General features: G+C 35.7%; 1 protein-coding gene across 1 annotated transcript in view; it reads left to right on the forward strand.

The window, feature by feature from the left end:
• LOC149543102 (uncharacterized) overlaps window positions 1–23,960 on the forward strand; it is a 195,210-nt gene that overhangs the window by 25,795 nt on the left and 145,455 nt on the right. Inside the window, exons 2-5 of the mRNA XM_089798010.1 lie at window positions 10,403–10,489; window positions 10,834–10,933; window positions 11,050–12,437; window positions 12,537–12,630. Of these exons, the coding sequence (XP_089654136.1) occupies window positions 10,403–10,489; window positions 10,834–10,933; window positions 11,050–12,437; window positions 12,537–12,630 (1,669 nt within the window). The remainder of the gene's footprint in view (window positions 1–10,402; window positions 10,490–10,833; window positions 10,934–11,049; window positions 12,438–12,536; window positions 12,631–23,960) is intronic.

Consider the following 23,960-nt stretch of genomic DNA (forward strand, 5'->3'; position numbering starts at 1 on the left):
TTTGCGGTTTTGGGAACCAACACATCCAAAGCTTGCATAATGTTATATTTGTTGGTTAACAGGTTTGCCCTCTTTGTAATGCCTTCACAAATGACTCCCAAATGCCCCAAAATGAGAGACAAACCGCAACCAACAATTGAGTCACTTGCAAATGTTCTATGCAAGTGCTCTCTGAATTTTAATAAGAAGGTACAACTCCTTTCGTATGATTTGCAATGACTAAACTATGCATTTTGCCTTTAACCAGAAGGCACAGAAGACGACTAACATTCACCAATCAACATGGGATAAATGTGATTTCAGATTTAAAAGACTTAGAGGAGAACAAACAGATGATCATCAGATCATTTACTTAATCTTCTCACTTACGGAGAATCAAAGAAAGATATAATGTTCATTTTTGCATATGTAAGTGCATCAAACTATATGGTTTCAAAACACATGTGAACACTTGGTAAGTAGAAGAAGATAACATTCGCAACGTGACTGTAATATCCAAAAGACTATTTACAATCAGAGAAATGCAAATCCCAACAAACAGATTTAATCAGCTCTTTATTTCAAACATGTAAACAAAACTGACCAACTGGTCATTTTGTCCTTGCACCATCAACACGTTTACAAAAATAAATTAAATCTTCTTCCCGTCTATTGCAGACAATATTCAAAAAATAATTTCCCTCCTTCCCCTGCAGCCCACGTACTTGCTAAAAAAAGAAGAGCCCTTCTTTCAATCAATTTCTGCCATAAGTAACCTATTGTAACCTTTTGGTTTTTATAACTAATTCTTGATTTAAAAGAGAAATAAATAAGCATTCCACATTCCTGTGAAATCGTTGCTGTCCAAGGTGGTTAAAATATTACTAAATTTTTTAAAAATGCTGCTCTAAAACTGATTTAAAACATCTTTAAATTGTTTTAAAATGCTGCATTAAAAGAGTGGAAAAATATTTAATTTTGCCTGGGCCCTCTTTTTAATTAATTCACCATGACTTAACCAGGCATCTTGGAGTTCTAAAAATTCACAGGCATTTATGAATTTTAAAAATGCATCCTCATTTGGGTCCCCTCGTTTGGATCTTGGAATTGAATGTTGGAATCTGCAACAAATCGTTAGTACAATAGAAAATGTATAAAATTATGTTAGAAATATTGAACTAATAGTATAAAGACTGCCCTAGCTACCCTTCCTAATCCTTCAGAGGAGCTCTATCCCAAATTACCTAACCCTCTCGTGAGAACTATGTCTTGATTAGGTGATTATTAAGGAAAAAGCATCTTCCTTAGGACTCTTGGGATCTTTGGTAATCACTACTTGGTAAAGATCCCACCCCTAGCCAAGTCTCTTTTCTCCGACATATGCATATGTTTGACCACTACAATATATAATGCCTCTAATGGATCCTCTATAGATCCCTCTTTGGATTCCAATTTGGAAATCAAACATTAAATTTAGAATGCCCTCTAGTCTCTGACTTGTCCACTATATAATGGTCTTATTATACTCCTTGTTCTCTTATAAAGGAAATGTTTATAGTATCTATGTTGCACTTGATTATTTATTATCTCTATTTTATTATAACCCTCTCTCTTCACTTTTGGGATTCAATTCTCCTCATAATAGTCACTCCTCCTCAAGGCATGAAACTCCTACTAAGACTCTTGGTGTATTACTTGTCGAATTTCATAATTGTCCTTTCTTTGGCAACTCAACGTTCAGTTCTCTAGGGAATCTATTATCTCTGTCCCTTTATCATAAGTGTTGTTTGCTCATCTGGTGATTCCTTTCACGTGGACAATTGTCTGGCAGATCCTTTCTCATGATTGAGTAGTCACCTGTTATTCCCTCTAATCATTATTTCGTATTTTATGTGTCGATATGATATCTGTAGATCTTTTATTCTACATCATTCGATGACTTGATCCTTCCTTGTGATTGGTGGGTATAGGAGAAGTTTGTCTGCTCTCACTGTATGTCTTTTGATGCTTGTGATAGTTGGGATGTGATTTGATCTGTTGAAGATAAACAAGTTCTCTTTCTTATTCGATAGTATTTCAACTAATTTCCTTATCATGTGCGTTGATGTCCTTGGACTTTCTTCTCTTCATTCATTTGGCAGATGTATTTTGATTGTTCTTCAAGGTGTCCACTTGCATTCTAATTTAGGCTCCGACTGGTATGTATTTCATTCTTACCTCTCTTCCCCCTTCTTACCTTGATGGATAATCGATGTCTTGGCTGTGATTGGGTGTGAGAGTTTGATTTGCATTTGTCAGAGTATCTATGCCGCTATACGTATAAGGTTTGGTGTCTGTTAGACTTTCTTATCCCACTAATTGGAGGTGGGTGAGTCACTCTATCGTCTTGCCAGGAAGGTGAAACATCTGCCTTTGCTATTCGTTCTAGCCTTTACCTATGAATGCCTGGTTGTACAGTCTTTGTGTCTTGTTTCCCCGTATATTCCTTAGTTATATCGTTTTGCCTTGGAATTGTCTTATTGTTTTCCCGCAATACTTGGATAGGGGTTGTGTTCCTCCGTCAACTTATTTTCTCCATCTATTCCGATGTCCTCCTCCAAAGAAACAAACCCATCATCCTCCTTTGCCTTTATACCTCTTAAATGTGAATGGATGTGTCATTTGGAGTATATGATAAGTTCTTAGATTATTATTAGTTTGGTGTAGTAAGACTCTATTCAATTATATTTAAAAGGATAGAAAAGTCATAAACATATTATAATATAATAATAACATATAATATGTTATATCTTATTGATATTTATTTGTTGTAAGCTTTTATTATATTATAATTAAATAATTATATTATAATAATATATTCTGTATTATCTACTTAGGAATAAAAGAAATATTGTTCCTCATTTATTTAGGAAATTAAATATATATGCTTATTCCGGAGTTATTACAGTTTTTAACCTTTTTTAAACAGCTCACCAATTCATGGTACTTCCTTTGTAAACTGACCATGTCAATTGTATTGCTGCACCGGGAAAATATTAAAGTAATATATTGTATTGCTGCACCGGGAAAATGTTAAAGTAATATATTGTATGAGCTCATATGGTCATGAAATTAAATTGGGGGTATTTGAAGCCAAAATATTTGGTGGGTTATGCTCAGATTCAAATTTCCAAAAACCTTTTTTTGGATGCATTTTTGGATTGGCAAATATGTTTGCAGATTTGACTGTCATATTGAACCTGACTGTTAGTTTGAACCTTGAGCTTTGAACTTTGTAGTTCGAGGTTCAAGTTCAATGCTGCGATTTTTTCCAAAAATACTCTTTCACTATCAACTCCATTTCATTGATCACTTTGGCTTTATGCTTCCACGTACAATGAACCTTGAACTTCAAACCGAAGTATGAGGGTTCAAGTTCAACATATGCCAACCTGCAAATTTGAACTTTTGAACCATGATGATTGTGAATGGTAAATATTTGAGCTAGCTGAGCCATGAGTATTAAACCATTGGACTGTTTGCAACTTCGAATCTGAATCTACAGCAGCACTTTGAACTTTGAACCTTGAATTGTGTGGTTCGAGGTTCAAGTTCAATGTGATAACTTGCTGATTGGGAAGTTTTAAGAACAATTTTGAATTGTTGAACTACCTCTATTCTTGAATTGCCCAACTCTTGAGAGTTTCATCAAAACCTGCAAATATCAACACATCAGATTGGAATATAATGGATAATCCTACTAGAGCTACAATCTAGTTATCTGTTAGAGTTTCAGTTTTGTTCAATGTTGTAGAGGAGAAATCTGCTCATAGTTTACACCCCATAGTATTGTTTTGGCTGAGGTTGGTGTTCACCTTTTTAGGTTGGGAACTATTTTTGATTTGATTTGGTTTCTCCATCGGCTTCAGGGGTTCGTTGACTCTTTAGAGGGTCGTTGCAGATATTTTTTTCTGGCCTATTGTTCCTCGGAGGCAGTCACCTGCTCTAATCGTGGTTGCAAAGTTTGTTGCTGGTTCTGTAATGTCCCCATTTTTTGCCAGCATCAAAGTTTCAGGGATTAGCCTATTATTGTGACCCTTGTAGGCTAATTATTGTCGATAGAGGGTCTTCTGAGGAAGTGGCTTGGCTTAGGAAGGTCTTATCTTCTCCACAATTCAGTAAGCTACAGGTTGGTCTTTGTTTGACTCAGATTGGATTTCGTTTGGGCTTAGTTTGGTGTACTTACTATTTGTGGTAAGTTGGGTGTTGATTGAGACGGACCCTTTCTACTTTTGGAAAGTGCATTTGGACACATGGAGAAATAATAGGTATAACTCCTATTTCAAACGACATATTTAAATAATGAGTATTTTGGGAGTTATTATATTTTTAGTGGCCAAATTATTATTAATTTATTAAATGGCTTATTATAAAGTTATTATTTAACTTTATAATTACACTTAAGTTGAAGGTTGAGATATCATTGGAAAGAGCCATTTATTAATTAGTTAAGCCAAGTCAAGTGAAAGAATCTAATGGACGCTTCTAATTAATGTTGTGTGGTGAAGCTTCTTGTGTGAAGTAACATTTTGGCAACAAAAAGGGCATTTAGAGGTTATAAATACAAACCCATTTGTTGAGAAAAGTACTCTTGGATATTTATTTTCTTTTGTTGCCTTTGTGGCTTTTTCTGAGGTTCTGAATTCTAATGCCCTTGCTGAGGTATAAGGGTTTTGATGCTGAGAAGTGGTTTTTAATTCACAGCTGAGGTATTGTGAATTAGTTTTTGAGAATTGTTTTGAATCACTGATGAAGTATAGTCATTTAATTATATTTTGGGATATTGGTTGAATCTTCTCTACTGTATTCTTTGTGGCTGAGGAGCGATTGATTCAGTGTCTTCTCTTACTGTATTGACTGTGGCTGAGAGGGAAATTCTATCTTGTAGAGTTTGGTAATTTATATCTTTGATTTCTTGTAATTTCTGATTTGGATTTCTCAAGGCTGGACATTTGTAGTTTTGCTGGTGTTAAAATTGTTATGTGGTTGCAAGCAAGAATTGTCTGAAGCATACTAAGTTAATGAATAAATTCAGAATTTGTTATGAGCCATTTGTTGTTTCAGATTTAAATGTGCAAATTCACATGGTAGATTTATGTACCAGTGATTGATATTTATTTGACCAATGTATAAGGCTAAGGTTAACTGAATTTGTGAACAATTGTTGCATTTTCCGATATCATGTTTTGGAATTTTAAATACCATATATTCAGTGATAATTGGGTTGTCTGCCAAGTGTTTGTTGAAATGTCAAATGTCTGAATAAGAGGTATTGCTAGAAGCATAACCGAACAGGCTTATATGGGATAGAGATTGGTTTTTTTCTTACTGAGCTTGTGAAAGAGGTATGCTTTATATGGGAAATCACAACCCATGTGAAGCAATTAGTGAAGAAAAGGTAAGAATTAAGATGTTTGGAGTGGTTAGAACTAGTCTGCATGTTAAGCATGCACTTGCTTTAAAGAAAAATCTTCTATCACTAGAGTATTTGATGAACAAGGTTTTTTGTTTAGTGGTAAAAATAGGTCTAAAATTAACAAAAAAAGTCTTGGTTGTACTTAAGGGAGGAAAAGTAGGCAATCTGTATAGGTTGGTTGGTGAAACTGACAATGGAAAGGCTGCATTAGTAACTAATGCAGAGATGGACTCATTAACAACTTGACAGCAAAGACTAGGCCACATGAGTGAATGAGGTCTCAAGGCATTGTTAGATAGAAATCTTCTTCTAGATGCTAAATTCAAAGATTTGAGTTTTTATGAACACTGCTTGTTTGGAAAGCAAAATAAACTAAGTTTTTCTAGAAGTACTACCAAAAGCAAAAATGTTTTAGATTTAATTCTTTTAGATACTAGAAAATCTCCTGAAACATCTATTGTAGGTTTATTATATTTTGTTTCATTTATAGATGACTATCCTTGTAAGGTGTGGATATATCTTCTTAAGAAAAAAGCTTAAGTGTTAGCTTGTTTTAAGAGGTTTAGGGCTCTGGTAGAGAATAAAAAATGTAAGACAATTAAATGTTTAACAACATACAATGGAGGTGAGTTTTGTTCAGCAGAATTTAACCAAGTTTAATGAACATGGAATTGCATGACAATCGACGTTTGCTAGGACACTACACCAAAATGGTGTTGATGAATGCATGAATGTTACAATCACGGAGCGAGCCAGATATATGCTAAGCGCTGCTTGTTTGGAGCAGAAACCTTGGAGTGAAGCTTTTAACATGACTTGTTTCTTGATCAATAGATCTCCCACTATTGCTCTTACAAATAAAATTCCTAAAGAAATATGGAAATGTAAGCTAGTTAACTACTTAGTTCTTCGTATTTTTAGTTTTGATGCTTATGCACATATTCCTAAACGGAGTAGAAATTAGTTGGACAAGAAGTCCACAAAGTGTATTGTTTTTGGTTATAGAAGGTACAAAGGGGTACAGGTTGTGGGATACTGCTGACCACAAGATTATTGTTAGCCGAGATGTGTTCTTTAATGAGAAGGCACCAAAAGGAGGAAACAAAAAAACAGGGTGCTCAAGTTAGTTCAGCAGAGATGGAAAAACATATTGTTGATCCAAATATTCTAGATGGAGAACAATTAGAACAAGATCATCCAGTTGAACAACAATCAGAAGAGCCAGTGTGAAGTATCACTCATTGTAAGAAGATCCAAGAGAGCATCTGAAGCACCTGAAAGTTACTCTTCTTCTTGTGATTTTGCTTATGAATTACTAACTCATGTTGCTGAACCTAATTCATATTAGGAGGCTTGTGAATCAGGATGTGCAAACAAATGGAGAGTTGTTATGGAAGAGGAGATGGATTCTCTTTGTAAAAATTGGACTTGGCAGCTTGTCTCATTACCTACAAGAGAAAAGCTATTGGGAACAAGTGAATCTTAGACCTAAAAAGGAATTTAAATGATAATTTAGATAGATGCAAATATCCCTTGCTGGCCAAGGGGTTTACTCAGAAATCTGGTATAGATTTGATGAAATGTTTGCGCAGAAATCTGGTATAGATTGTGATGAAATGTTTGCTCAAAAATCTAGTATAGATTTTGATGAAGTTTTTTCGCCAGTTATATGTTTGAGTTCTATCAGAGTTGTTTTAGCTCTTGTTGGTAGATTGGATTTGGAATTAGAACAATTAGATGTTAAAAAAACCTTCCTCATGGTGATCTCTCTGAGGAGATTTATATGCAACAACCAGAAGGATTTAAGGAAAAAGGCAAGGAGAGTCTTGTTTGCAGATTGAAAAAATTGTTGTATGGTTTAAAACATGTGCCAAGATGTTTGTACAAGCGGTTTCATTCCCTTAGGACAAGTATAGGGTTTAGTTGATGCGAGGCTGATCATTGTGCCTATTTTTAAAAGTATGATGATGACAATTTTGTCATTTTACTTTGGTATGTAGACGATACATTGTTTGCAGGTCCCAACATGGACAGAAGCATTTTAAAAAAAAACTTTACTTGCTAGGGAGTTTGACATGAAGGACTTAGGAAGCGCAAAACAAATTCTTGGAATGAGGATACATAGAGACAGAAATAATAGGAAATTAAGGTTGTCACAAAAAGCTTACATGGAAAAGGTTCTGCAACCCTTCAACATGCAAAATGCACAACCAGTTAGTACTCCATTTCTTTTTCACATTAAGCTATCTTCAGAACTATGCCCTAGCACGGAAGCAAGAAGACAAAGATGTCTCATGTACCATACAATAGTCGGAAGTCTTATGTTTGCCATGTATGTGCTAGATTAGACATTGTGCAAGGAGGGGGAGTTGTTAGTCAATACATGGCAAATCCTGGTATTAAACATTGGACAAATGTGCAGTGGATTCTAAGATATCTAAGAGGCACTTTAAATGCTACTATCTGTTATAGTGGGAGTAGTCTTCAGGTAGATAGGTTTGTAGATGCAGATTTTGGAGGAGAGAGTGATAAGAGAAAGCCTATTATAGGTTATGTTTTCTCTTTAGCTAGAGGTGTTGTTAGTTGGGTTTCTAAGTTGCAGGCAGTAGTGGCATTGTCAACAACAGAAGCTGAGCATATGTCAGCAACACAATCTGGTAAGGAGGCAATCTGGATTTATAGGCTTTTGGGTGAATTACAAGTATAACAAGACAAAATGGTTTTACATTGTGACATTCAAAGTGTTTTTAACTTTGCATGTAATTCAACCTATCATTCTAGAACAAAGCATATTGATATTCAATATCATTTTGTTCCTAAAGTGGTGGAAGGAGAACAAATCTCTTTGACCAAAAGTCACATAAATGTTAACTGTGCAGATATTATGATGAAGGCTATAGGTAGAGAGAGGTTCATTATGTGCAGAACTTCTCTTGGTTTGCAGATTACCTGATAATAAGTAGTGATGGCAATGGTCTCTTGATAGGGGAATTTCACAAGTTTGTAATTTGACTTAAAATGGGAGAAGTTTGGAATGTGAAGTCATCATACATATCATCTAGTTGTGGTTGAGTCATCACAAGTGCTCATGTAGTACGCCATTAAGGCACTCATCGCAAGGCAGATGTTTTTTTTTGAGACTTACTATAATAGAAAGTTTGGATAAGTCGACTTATAAATAGTAAGTCATTTTGGTGACTTGCCAAAAATAGTAATTTCGACGTGTATTACATGTAGTCGTATGAGTCATACTTACTAAATTTAGTAGGTGGCTGTAAATTATAGGGATCTGCTCCCATAAAATTATAGGCCATACCTAAAATTATAGCCCATAAAATTATAGGGGGCTAGGCCATACCTACCTACCTAAAATGATAGCGGGAATAGGATAGGGCACACCAAATTTTAGGCTAGGTGGCTAGGGCCCCCAAACAGATTATTCTAGGCTAGGGGGGAAAATTATAGGGTCTGCCCATAAAATTATAGGCCATACCTAAAAATTATAGGGCGCCCTCCCTTTTTAATAGATAGTAGGCCCTGGCGAATCAAATATAGTTGGTGGTGCATGCAGATGCAGGGCTGCCCCCCCTCTCTATAACTGAGGTTATGACTCTGCATCCTGAACGCCCGCCCCAGGTTACGGGGCCCCCTCGGCTATATAATTATTAATAATCATGCAGAGGTTCTCTGCATGCACAATGCCGTTGCCGGGGTCTTTGGAACTATAGTCCCACCCGCCTATAGGGCCTGGCCCCCCTTGCATGCACCGGTGCCCTGAAACAGATACGGACTTTGTAACTCGGTTGTTTTATGCAGCTCGAAGTCATTGTTGTTCATGCATTTTGAGCATTGTTGTAACTGTGAAAATTCCTGAGAAATGAAGTTTTGAGACATTGGCTTGTGGGTATATTTTTACCAGGGTTTTCCATGTAAATTTTGTGTTATGTGTGTTTGCTCTTCTCTGCAATTTCCTACACATTAATTTTCATTACATTGAGGCCCTGTCATCTTGAGATGACTAAAATCACACGGGTCAATTGCCACAAAAGTAAAATTCTTATAAAAATGTATGTGCAGGCCTTCACTTAACTTAGAGACCGTCCTTTAACTTGGAGATTCTTTTATTTGTTATCTTCTTGCTTCTCTTACATGTAGCCAGTATAAGGCTAAGAATGTCATTTAACAATTATTTTTAGTTGCTTTCTTTCACATGAAAAATTAGGAATTATGCAATAATAAGTATCCTCATGTTTCTCTCTTTTAAAAAAGGAGCTCGGTGGAGAGTTGTGCTCTTTCTAAAATAACTGATCAAGGATCAATTATCCTTGCCATATTGGTTGAAACGGTTAATAGTACAAATGCTACACAACAATCAACTTTGCCAAACTAGCTGAAATGTTTGCTTTTTACCAAATAGGCAAAAAGAAGTTTTTAGTTCTCCGGAGAGAAAAATTCAGGTTCAATTATTGCATTCCAACTCTGTAAGCTCTTTTTCTTTAGTAGAAGCAGATATGCAAATGTGCATAAATGGTATTTACTTAATTTTTAATATAAAATGTATTTGTGAATTTGTGATATATTTTAGGTTCTGAAGGTACAGGCATTTAATAATTAACATATTGGAAGGTGAAAAACTTCTATTTGGTATTTAAGGGCAAGATGGGTTGGACACTTATATAATTTGTTTGGAGATTTTCTTTTCCATTTTTCCACCATAGTGGGTTGGATTTGTACAGTACGCTCTTTTTAGCAACTTCAAACTGCTGGTAATTATTGATTTTTCTTTTGCCCTGCAACTTCAGATTGCAGTATACTATATTTCTTCACCTGTTAGTATTTCTACTACATAGATTTTCAATAGGATATTAAGTTGATAGAGCGAATGATTCTTTTTAATTCTGTGATGAACAGGATACCTCACTGTATAAATAAAATTTGTTGAAGCCTGATTTTGTCATTGGTTTGTAGACATATGGGACAGATGATGCATACAAGTGGATAACCAAAGACAATTTTGCGGTGCTGGTCAACTATATTTTTGAATTTCCTCGAATGGTATGCTTTTTAGCCTGTCTTTATTGATGATTTCACATACCTTCTGAAAATAATTCCAGATAACCGACTCTAGTCAGCTTAAGTTTGTAGTTATAATTTAGCATGTAGTGACACTAAATAAGTCAATCTTGCAGTTTTATAAATTGTTTATTCCAATTTTTTAGGGACTCAGTACAGTATATGTTGCTCCACTTATATTCCAATAGAGCTTCCATTTTTTCTTACAATTAATATTGCCGTTAGTTGATATATTTGTTTTCTTAATTATATTAATATCTTGGATTTCTAATTGCTGTCACATGGTTTTACTTCTTATGCTTATTCTTGCAATTGCCATCGTGCAGACTTCAGGTGGATCATCTTCACCTCTATGCTCGGGAAAATATGCACATAGGAGGCATCACAATGATCAAATTCCAGTTAAGCATAATGGCAATGCAACTGGCAAGTGTATTACTACTTATTTGAATGTTTGTCTGCTTCATTTTCTGATAGGGATGGTTATTATTTCTCAATCAAATTTGTGCACATGGATTTAACTTTGAATAGGATCTTTCCAGAATCAGGGGTGGCACCATTGGTTAGGGTTGTGGCTGACCAAGGACATTTCCATTCTACACCTTCAAGATCAAATGATTCTCTGAAAAAGCATTCCAGGGGTGAGTATTCAAGTTCTGGCTCAACTAAAGCAAAGAAGATGAAATTCTACAGCAACTGTCCTGGCAGTAGGCCCACAGAACACATTAAGAAGAGCCCATTGGAACAAACTGCTCCCATTTCACCGTTCGCTGCAGCACGGGGAGAAACAAATGTTTCCTCAAGAACGAACAAGCTCCATCTTGATACATTTCCATCTGCTCCCTCTTCTGGGAGAAAGGAGCATTACATACCAAAGCAGGTGACTCAAGCTGGGAAAGAACATGGATCTGTAGGTCCATTCAGTGGTAATACTTCCACTGATAATGGAACATCTAATGCTTCCTTTAAAAAGAATGATGGTGCTGACTTTAAATCTTCTGTGGTTCCATGTGTCAAAGAAAAAGAATCCAGCATACACAGATCGATACATGAGGAATATGCTTCTGGAAAACAAGTCCACCCCAACCATATGTGTGAGAAACAACTTAGTGCTACCAATACTGCATGTGTTGATGAAGGTCACACATTGGGCTCCCCAAAAGTGAGAAATTATTATGATAGGAAGATTGGGGAGTTGGAAATAGATACCAAAGAATGTAGGAAGGGAAAAGTCAGATATTATAATGAGCCACAGAAAGATTACAAGAGAAATTTCAGTAGTAAGAAGATCTCTTTAACTGAAGAATTGAACATGACTTCTAAAGGACACTGCATGAAGAAAGTGAAAGATCACAATGAATCTGTGCTTTCTGTTACTGAGCAAGTATCTGTTAAACAGAAATCTGGAAACAGTGAAGGTGATTCTGTCAAAAGTGCAATCCCGATTAAGCACATAGAACAGAACAATTCTATTAACACTGAGAAGTTTTACGAGGAAAATAAATCAAGGTCTAGAGACAACAGGAAACCTTCAAATGATAAAGAGAGCATGCCATCAAAGGAATTTACAAGCCCCTTGAAGAAACAGAATAGTGGGAAATTTGAAGATCCTAATAGGGAAGTCTTACTTCCATGCAGAAAAAATAATAATGTTGTGCAATATCATTGTTCAGATAAACCTAACAAGAAGAATGCTGTCATACCAGAAAAGTTGCCTCTTGAGGAAACTAGGGATATACAAGATCAGCTCACCGTTCAAGATTCATTCCATGGACCTAAAGAACTAACTGAGGAAAAGGTAAGCGGTCAATTTTATTATTCCTTCTTGCAAGAACTTAAAATTGCAGCAAGCGGATGGGTGAAAACTGGAAATGGATGGTCGAAAACTGACATGTCTTTTGAGGCATTGCAATTTTTCTTTGAATGGAAGGTGATGCAATCTTTTTGTTTCCTTGTGTGTTTTTTATATTGGTTATTATCTTTTCTTTGCTTTATAAGCTGATGGATTGTTCTTGAAAATATGGTACAGAAAAAACCGGACCTGAGCAAAAAGAAAGCACTTTCTATTTCAAATAATAACAAAAAAGACAATTGCCTTCATGGACAAGGAACCCCCAGAAGTGGTCAGTTTTGCATCTGGAGTTTTGATCTTCTTTTGCAAAGCCTCTTTTAAAATTTTAATCAAATGGTGCTCTTTTCAAGTTAGTCCAAGGAGTTCTTTCTGTAAAGTGGCTTTAGAAGTCTACATAATCTCTCTCAGATATAGATACTGAACGATTCTGATCCTTTTCTGCTATTCTAGGACAATTTCAATGTTAATGCACGCTGAAGTCCGTTCTGTGCTATTAACTTCTTATATCAAATGATGCTTACTTTTTAGTTTGAGAATGCCCTCATGTGCACAAAAAATAATTAAGCTTATTTTACTATAATCTAGCATATGGGATTTTTTTTCATTGTTTAATTATGGTAAAATTTGAAACTTCTAAATAATCCTTTTGCATTATAAAATTTGTTAACTCGATATTAAACAATGCATGAAATATCCCCAATAGATATTTACCCAATTTTTACCTTAAGATAATTCTCGGAACATAAACATATGACAATGCATTATAAAACCAAGAATATAAACCAATAGATCCTTATAAAATACTTTAAAATATGTTAGAGCATTATACAACAGCAATACAATACCTTGCATCCAAAGCTCCAATTTTAAACACAATTTTGCAGTCAGATTGGAATACTAGGAAAGAACTTGTAAGCACACGCGAGACACCTGATGTGACGTCTCCACGGACAATGGGTTTGTGTCCATTGTCTACCGGCACAAGGGTTTACGTCCTTGCACTGGATGAAGGCTGAAGCTTTCCGAATAACTCTCGCAAGAGAGAAATTGAAGTTTGAATCAGAAACCAAGCATAATCCAAATGAATTAGTCTCTATCCTTTTAATCCTCAAAGCTGTGACTCTTCGACTCCTTTCCTGTCCCTTTGTCTTATCCTTCCTTGTCACCTTTAGCCCATTTTACAATATTAAATTGAATTTTTATAGTTTTAATTCACCCTCTCATAAAGCCAATTTTAATATTATATGAGTATGTCTTTAAATTTCCTAATGTCCCAAAAAGGGGACATTACAAATCTTTCATCCTTGAGATTGCTTGTCCTCAAGCAATCGGTACCAGGTTCCCATATGAATTTGTAGGTAGCTCTGTAGCCCAATCTAAAAACAAATCCTACCACATTGTGAAGCAAGGTGTTAAAATGCAACCTTTCCATCAACTAGATCCTTGGATCCCTTCTTAATCTATGAAGTACTGCTGCATCTGTAGGCCATACAACTCTGATTATCATTGCATATAGTCTCAAATTGTTTAGAACTACAACAAAATCCTCAAAATGCCATAGATACATATGGTGAACACATAGATCCGAAACCATCCCATGTGCATGTTCAATCAGAACAACCTGACATGTGCTACCATCATATACACGAAGATCCCCAATCCGACTGAGAATCTTATTCCCATCGAGATCACAAGCACTTCTATGGTCAAATAATCCTAGGAACTCAACTGTGTACCAACCAACTCCTCGAAAGATTACGAACCATGGGAATGTTCCTCTCAAATCCCACAAACAAAAAGGCTATCCATCTTCCCAACTATCTGTATTATGTTGCTGCTTTGCGCCCATAGTGGGTGGAGTACACCAGCTGCTCAACTGCCACAGCGCTGCCCCTCTTTTTGTTTGCACTCTAGCTATATTGCTCTCCACATCTTTGTCCCAGGCTGATTTGTTATCAGCGTTATGTCCCTCTGTCAAGGCAACAACCTCTTGGTTGCAACAATTGTCAATCCGGAACTCCTGACCAAAATCAGTGAGTGTACCCTCATCAGACTCGAATAGTGGGTTCTTCATTATCCAATCAGCATCTACTTCAAACAAAGGGTTGTCTACAAGCTGAATGTGATTTGAAGTTTTGGTACTTGGTCTTTTGGGCAACTATCCAAGTCATAAGTTTTCTGAATGCTATCGAGTTTATTAATTACTTCTTGGAAAAATTCCTACCTCTCTTCACTCTCATGCTCTCAAGGATGATTTGTGATCCTAACTTAATCTTCTACTTTGTGAAAAGCAATTTGCGTATCATCCAATGCCTTATGAGGATACTTAAGCTCCCTGTTGAGCTCTATAATCTCATGATTTCCTTTATTCAACTGATCAACATATATATCAGCAACCTTAAGAATATAATCCCTGTTGGAAAGAAAACATAAATAATCTGATTTCATAGATTCATGGGTTCTTTTGACTACCCGCAAATCAACAAGCCAATCTCCTTTCACTCCCTTTTGAGCCTTCCTATATAGATCTTCAACCATCTGGTGAGTGTTGTCATAACGTACCAAAGATGCCACAACCATGTCTTCACTAACCTTCAGTTGGTTCTCTAAGGCCTGCATCTCATTATTGTCATGTTGAAGCAGCTCATCGTCTTGCAATGTCATCTTGGATTGTTCCTCTAAATTTATATCATGTGTATAAGAAACATATGGTTCATCACACAAAGACTCCAACATGCTATTACTTCGAGTACAACCGGCCTCATCAACATGTTTGTCAAGGCTAACCTCCAAATCACCAGTGTAGAAACTTGTATGTTCCTTATCCACAGCTGAAATCATCTTATCTACATTTTTCCCTGTGCCGGTCTGAATTTTCTTTGCCTCCTCTTCGTTATTATGATTCCCACAAATAGGATTGGGTGTACTAGTGTCCTAACATGTGAGCAAATCTGTTCTTGCCTCATAGGGATTTCTTTAACTTGTAAATCCTTCAAGTTCTTCACTATCAGCTGCAAAACTTTCTTCAAGACCACATCATTGTCAGCTATTGTAGGAGATGATATTCATATAATCTCATTGAGAGAAGAAGCAATCACAAGGTTGACCCGTTTATCTAGATGCTCCATACACCTGGGCTGGACCAAAGTCACCATTGAAGGTTGCAATGCCCAATTTAAGAGTTTACAATCTGCCTGCTTTACATTGGTCAAATAAGTTTCTATCTCTTCCAATTTGGAGAGAACATTATTTGAAGATTCCATTTGTTCTAATTGCAACCCTAGTTGTTTTTCTTTCCGCAAGTTTCTCAGTTGTTCACCATTAAATGTGTCATTGAATTCTTTTGAGAAAACCCTATTTTTCATATTTTCCATTTTCAAGAAGATTTGTTGGGAGTAGCTATGTAAGGCTGATATTTTGTTGACTTCTGAGATTGATCACTAAAGGTACTGCCCTGTTTGCCTCTAAGATTTCCTTCCCTGTGAAGAAAATCAAACAGTTTTCCTTACCTCTAAGGTTGTGAATGTTTATCTACTGACATAGTCTTGACTTTACTTTGCAACAATTTAGGAAATGTTAACACCATGAATTGAAAGATTGTCATAGTCTTCAATAAATACCACAAATTCTGCAATAGAAGTTTCTCCGAGTTAAAATAATTGGATACTCCAATCATCTCCCGCCGTGAATAGCTTGCTAGCCATTCCTGGTAAAGATAATCTTAAGTTTGAAGAGTTCAGATTTGGCATAGGAGATGATCCTCATTACTACCCAAATGGAAGCTGAAGATTTTGAAAGATCTGCTGCCTATATTTCTCTATACAAATTACTGCATGTGTCCTTTGTGATGCTTGAAAGATACTCATCAAGGAAATCTTCTCGACTAAAATGCACACCTGCAAGGTTTCTCCTTGCACTCACAACTGTTCGTTTGTTCCCAAAGAGATATGATTATTGATTTGAATGAATAATATCAGACTGGTGCAATCTGGAATCAACTTTAGAGATATTTCTTCGTACTCAATAACTCTTTTCCATATTCATCCCCAACAACAGTCAGTGGTTTTCCAAACTGATGCCAAGTGTTGCTAATCAACTCAGGAGTCACTGCAATCTCTTTCCTCAATAGCAAATAAATTGTTTGAATATGTGCTCAGTGCTGAGGATGTCCTCCAATATGATCTGGGTAGAATGGGAGAGAACTCCACCATTCACAAGTTCTCATGATGAAGAGTATGACAAAGTCGCCACGGGCAATTTAAAATCATCCATTAATAATGTCCGCGCCCCCCCCCAATTTTTTTTTAAATTTTATTAACATGATGTAATTTTCTAACTGTAGGTGTTATATCTGCCTTTTCCCAATTAAACGGATTCTTTAACCAAGGAAATAACAACTGGAAATAGTGTCTTTGAGTGTTATTCAACCCAGACTTTATAATTTCTGAAGTGTTGGTTCTGACTTAGGACAATATACATAGCGCTCTATTTTATTCTTCTCCCTTTGCCAAAATATTCCAAGACTATAGTCGGGTCTGGTTTAATACGACAACATTTTAATACTACAGTAAAAGTAGTGATTTCCCGAACACATCTTTATCCATTATTTGCGCTTCTCGCAATATGAGAACCCGATGCAATGTATACACACCAAATATTTGCCTTCTACAAATTTGTAACGACAAAGCATATTCTTCTAGCGATGTTTCTTCTGCATACAATAATGGTTACCAAACATCCCGTTACTAAATATTCCTATTGTTAGAGCTGTTACGTTTCCTTTTATTCATGTCAGTTCTCAATTCGCATGGATTGCAACATGTCATTACGAATAGAATGGTAGTATTCTTTTCACAACACCCATAGTAACGGTTTCTCTATTCGACTTTGATGTTACAACTGGTGTGCTTCTCGACTTGTGACTCTGATTGTGGTAATCACAAGTATTCCTTCTATTTCCGCTTGGGCAACTAAAATTCGTCCTCTGTTATACCTTGATCGACAAAACTTCCTTAGCTACTGTTACTCCAAAATTTAGCAATTCATACAAATGCTTTCCTAGCCTTGCCGCTTCCTTAATCTTGTTGATAAAGAGCTCTAAATTCTCGATAATTATTTGTTTCTAGAATCACTCGTCTACAGTTTAGACATGCATTAGTTCCAACTTCTTAGAATCTCATCTTGCACAAGCTCGATTATTAAAATTCGTCACCTATAACTACTCATGACCAACACCACTGTTTTCGTTGTTGCCAAGGACCAATTCGACGATGGTGTTAAGTAGTTATTTATCCTTCTCGACTCAAACTTATCTCTTCCTGTGTATTATTGATGGTTTTAAGAATTCTGCCAATTCAGAGGGGTGGCAAAAAAACATTATTGCTTAGAAAACTTCGCATAAAACTGCAATAAATACCTCGTAATCCACTACTCCCACGATCTTCCATTACAGTTGCACCCCTCCAATTCAAGTCACCACTATTCACTGTAGCCTCAACAGTCTACTTCCTCAAATGTAGTCGAAACTTGGAGTGTATGGGAAATATTTCCTCGGTTAAATGCATGTTGTCCACCAAATATTTCTTTACAAATACATATCATAAATCGTTGTTGCCAAATACTATATTTGCAGCTGGTAAGTAATTATAAGCTTTTGGATAATCGGGAACCACATTAAATGTTTTCTTGTAAAACAAATCCTGATAATAATCTTGTGAAATATTCCCAATTATTTATTGTTAACTTTTTTGAATTTTCTTGGTTGTAGTTTCCAACTGTGACAATGCAAATAGGCATATGTAATTCCCCGTAATTGCACCTTTTAAGAACACCATACCATCGATATTTTCTTTGCTAACGCACAAACAAATTCCTTCAATTGGGCAGATGAGAAGCTTCACAGACTGTACAAAGGACATCAAAATTCCTCTTTCAATACAATGGTTTGCAGTGTTACTTTTACCCAATAAAGTTTTCAAATTTTATTGAGTGCTTGAAAATTTTCTCCCCAACTCTAAAATAAAAAGCCGAACTATGAAAGTTTTGTCATTCCCAACCAATCTTGAACAAAATACAGATTTGCCTTCCCAGGTCTAGATGTCCAGAAAATTAATATCCTATCAGACCAGAGAAAATATTTCAGTATTGTAAACACTTCAATTTTTTGACTTCATAGGCTGACAAGATAAACGACTCTGATACCATTGAAATATCCCCAGTAGATATTTACCTGATTTTTACCTCAAGATAATTCTCAGAACATAAACATAAGACGGTGCATTATAAAACCAACAATACAAACTAGTAGATCCTCATAAAATACCTTAAAATATGTTATTGCATTATACAAAAGCAATACAATAACTTACGTTCAAAGGTCCAATCTTAAACACAGTTTTACAGTAAGATTGGAGTAACAGGAAAGAACTTGTAAGCACATGCGAGACACCTGATGTGATGTCTCCTCGGACAATGGGTTTGCGTCCACTGTCTACCGGCACGAGGGTTTAGGTTTACGTCCTTACACTGGATGAAAGCTGAAGCTTTCTAAATAACTCTCGCAAGAGAGAAACTGAAGTCTGAATTAGAAACCAAGCATAATTTGAATTAATGTGTCTCTCTCCTTTTAATCCTCAAAGTTGTGACTCTTCGACTCCCTGTCCTTTCGTCTCATCTCTCCTTTGTCACCTTTGACCCATTCTATAATATTAAATTGACCATATATAGTTTTAATTCACGCTCTGATATAGCCAATTTTAATATTATATGAGTATGTTAAATTTCCTAATGTTTCAAAAAGGGGACATTACAATGTAGATGAAGTCTTCTTAAAATAGAAAAGTACAAGACTAATGTTTCTGACTTAATTAACAATTAACATACTCAAGAAATACAATTTTAATTTCATTTTCATAGGAAGATGGTTAAATCAGTTTCGTTCATATGAAAGGGATTGACAGTTAAATTCAGTTAAACAAAATTTCTTAACTAAAAACTTGAAACACCATCAAATGAAATTACTACAGAAATTGAAATCCACATACCATGGAAATTGAGGTCGAAATCAACACTAGGGATGCTTTTGCAATCACCCAGATTAGTCCACAAATACCTCTATAACAATATCACGGAATGACTTCTATCCAATATCGTTAAATCAAAATCAAATGACGATTATCATTAAATACCACTATATAAAATTAGGGCATCACTTACCACTGTAATCATTAGGGCATCGTTTACCATTGGAATCTTTTAGGGCTTTTGATACCATTGATTTAAATAGGGCTTCCAATACTATGGATTTAATTAGGGCTTCCGATTCCACCAATTCAATAGGGCTTTTGATACCACGGATTCAAATAGGGTTTTCGATACCACTAATTTCAATAGGTCTTCTAATACCACGGATTCAAATAGGGCTTTTGATACCATGGATTCAATGAGGGCTCCCGATACCAATGTATCATTTAGGGTTCCAGTCATCACTCAATCAATTAGGGCTTTAGATTCCTTTCCTTCCGATTACTTAACAGTGACAGTAACTCAAGATTAGAAAATATACTTATATTCGATATTCATATAAATGAAAAACAATCCATAAATCTATCTCTTGCATCTAAGTGTAATGATGAAATAACTCAGTTAATATTGCCTTCTTGCATATTAATCATAAAAGTAAAGATACTTGTTCCGATCAAAAAAATTGGATGCATAGCTTATCTTTGCTCGACGCATGTTTGACAACATATGGAGAGGTGAAACATTGTCAAGGGCTTAACCACCCAACCTCGGATCAAATCTTATCTCCACACGATCTCTAACGAGAAAGGCCCTCCCTACCTGGAATAGACAGGGGTCATCTTGCCATCCACTGGACATCCTGGTATTTAACACACCATGCAACTTGATAGCAGGAGATTACAATAATAGGATTATGCATGAGCTATTAAGGTTTTTCATTACATAGTTATTCATATCTGATCTCATACTCGATTCTTGCGATTTAACTCCACCTCTTCACCCTCCATGGCTTCTTGCCAGTGAATCCTAGGTGCTTGAAGATTTTGATTGTTTTGTTATCATTTATACCTCTTCACCTTTCCATGGTCTCTTGCCGGTGCATTCCTCGGTGTTAATGGATTAAATAAGTATTCTGATTATAAAAACATGATCATTGATATTGGTTCATTCATACATTCAAGTTTTACAGTTATCTTGAGGTTATTTAATGAAGATCTTCAATGAATTCTATATTAAGCCGAAAACCATCAGCAAGGTGATATAATCTATTCTCAATCTATTAATGTATAGTAGGCTATGGTTTTAACATTCAAACCAGGAAAGAAAAGGTTATGAATATGAAAACCCTTTACATCATTTTCAGCTTTATCAATATGTACTTGATAGTAATCAAATAAAGAAGAACTAGGAATCACAACACATTTGTCTTATTTCTCATAATCGACTACAGTCGGACTTTCCATTTAGAAAAGGAAAATTTATGAGCATGAATGCATACACTGTATTACTCTCAGTCCTAGCAAATATTTAACCGGCTGTAGTTGGACATACACTCAGAAAGAAGGAATTTATAAAATATGAATGCACTTAAAGAAAACTTTAGAAGGAAAATCCATGACCTGAATTATATATCTTCTTACTATGTTTGAAGACTTGCAATTCCAGTTGGAAAATCTGTCCTCCTTTGGACGCTATAGATGTATTCAATGCAGAGTATCTTTTCCTTAATGGCTGAGTGCCAAACGGTAGAGTGCTGCTTTTATATGGAAGTGCAGATGGGTGCTGAAAGTGGCAGAGAGGTAAGTAGAATCATAGCCAGTATGTGGATTATCTCTCCCCGACTCCTCTCACGACTTTTATAAACATTCCGTGATCTTCTTGTCTCCGACCGATTTAAGATTATTTCCCAGACTATTGAGAGGAAGTTGGTATTAAAAAATAAAAATGGTAGTTGGGTGCTTAAAAGGAAATGAATACCCTTTTCTCCCAATTCTTGATTCTATATATATAAAGAAAAGTGGCTCTTTGACTACCGCTAGTTCAAGATTATAAACTATTCGAATTCCAAGAGTTAAATCAATATTCAAACCAAGTGATAATCAGTTAAAAGCAAGAAATATTAAAATGAAAAGAATAACGTTGGAAGATAATAAGACAATTTGAATTGCCAAATATTAAATCGATTTTTCTTGCCAAGTGTTATCGTTTAAAAGTAAAGAATATCAAATTGGTAGAATAGAGTTGGAAGGTTGTAATTCGAAAATTATAATAATTCAAATGTTATTTTTAATTTTCAAATATTATTAAAATCTTATATGAACATATAAACATCATTTTATTAAATTATTAAATTATAATGCTGCCAAATCATTTTTATATTATATGCACGTAAATAAATATTTATTAAAAAATAATATGATGAAAGATAAATTAAAATCCTTTGAGATACATTTTATATTTTAACCCAATTATTTTCTAAATTTATTTATTTAAATAGCTCATGTGGGTCCAATAGATGTATCCTGTTTCAAGTCATCAGGTCCTCAACCCATTTGCCTTGTGATGGTGATGCTCCTGCCTAATTCTTTTCTGACAATGCTTCCACCCCTTCGACGTGTTTCCTGCAAGGGAATTCTTCGTAATTAAATTATAAATTACTTAATCATAAATAATCATAGCGGTTAACCTTCATTTCAATTCCATGAATTTGTGATAACAATCAACTAGCATGTTATCTTCACTTGAAATCATAACAACTAGCTATCTTACCATTTCGCCAAATTATAACAAATTAAACTGTCAACTGACTTCATGTGAACTTGACGGCTATAATTCAAATTAGGTCAAAAATTGGGATGTAACAAAAACATGTAATGCCCCACCAGGGAACCATCAGAACTTAGGGTTAAATATGCAACAATTTTTTTTTGAAACATAGAATATCATTATGAACATAATTGCATCACAACAACATTGCATAAGTAAATAAGAAGAAACAAATCATGATCGTCACTTGATCATGCACATGCGGAAGACTTAAGTACTTCCAAGGGTTCCGTGACAACCCCAATTATAGTAAGAATGAACATCCATGTTCAAGCCACCATGTGAGAGTCTGAACCACGTCCACAAACCTCATGGGACAAGACCAGACCATCATCAATAATCACTAACAAGGAGACACTCATTCCTAACAAGATCCAATACTAGGTTCATTTTAAGCCCAAATTTGAAAAGTGATCCTAACATCATTAAACTGAAATGTAAAACATTATGCAAATATTCAAAAATGATCCCATAAATGCAATGAATCTAACCATGAAATTTATTTCTACATATAGATGAAAGGGAACAACAAACTGTTGTATATGTGCAATAGTAGCCTCAAAATGAATGCACAATTCTGATAGCTGTCTAGGCAGAGCTTGAACAAATGTAGAGGTCTGCAAGAATGGTTCCACAGGAATAAAGAATGCGCAGGAAAAAGGGACAAATGTGCAAGATCAAGATTTAATTTTGTAAAACTCCTTTAGATGCATATCTATTGGATTCAAAGCACATCATAAACATGAATAAATCCACATTGAAGAGAAATCAATACATGAAATTGAGTTCATAAACACTCGATACAATCGCAAACATCGAAATCAAAGGTAATCTACAAAGCATAAAAGTGCAAGAATACATCAACAAGTATTACCATGTCAAGAAGTAGGTATAATATAGTCTAGGACTGCTCAAATACGTAGGCACCAGTCCCAACGGTGAATGGTCACACCACCCAACCATGAGGTAGCTTGAGGACCTCCTTACTGTGCTTGTGGAGATGGCCATATGGCCTAAGCGCACGCAGTAACCAATCGTGCAGTATGGCTTATAATAGTCAAGACATCAATGTGCATCCATCCACAATGAACGCAAAAGTACCCTGAGGACCTCCTTACTGTGCTTGTGGAGATGGCCATATGGCCTAAGCACACGCAGTAACGAATCATGCAGTATGGCTTATGATATAGTCAAGACATCAATGTGCATCCATTCACAATGAACACAAACATAAGGGCTTAATTTTACATCACATGCATGAGGTTAGAAGGATATACAACTACCAAAGACCATGGAATGCTCTCAACCTTAGTTATCGGATTCGTGCCCTAGAGGCCGGATCCGGATTCGTGTAGATCCGAGCAGGATCCTTGTTTTACATAGTGGATTTCTCCGGATTCGTGGCCCACGAATCCGGACAAATCCATTGTGTAAAACAAGGATCCTGCCCGGCAAGAATCCAGACGAATCCACTGTGCAAAACAAGGATCCTGCCCGCATCTGCATGAATCCTCAAGGATCCAGCGTGAATCCTCAAGGATTGACAGGTTGAAGTGAGTCTAAGTTATTTAATGACTTTTTTGAATATTTTTTTTTGCTTTCTCGTGCTAAAATGACCCTTTTATGCATTATATATACTAAAAACTAAGATAAATATATATATTCACGAATCCTCCATGAATCCTAATTGGGAAAAAAAAATCGCAAATCCACGGATCTGATTCACGTGCCCGAATCGGTACTATGCTCTCA

This window comes from Cupressus sempervirens, chromosome 8, assembly GCF_028749045.1.
Source record: "Cupressus sempervirens isolate cs-2001-9-10 chromosome 8, ASM2874904v1, whole genome shotgun sequence".
NCBI lineage: Eukaryota > Viridiplantae > Streptophyta > Pinopsida > Cupressales > Cupressaceae > Cupressus > Cupressus sempervirens.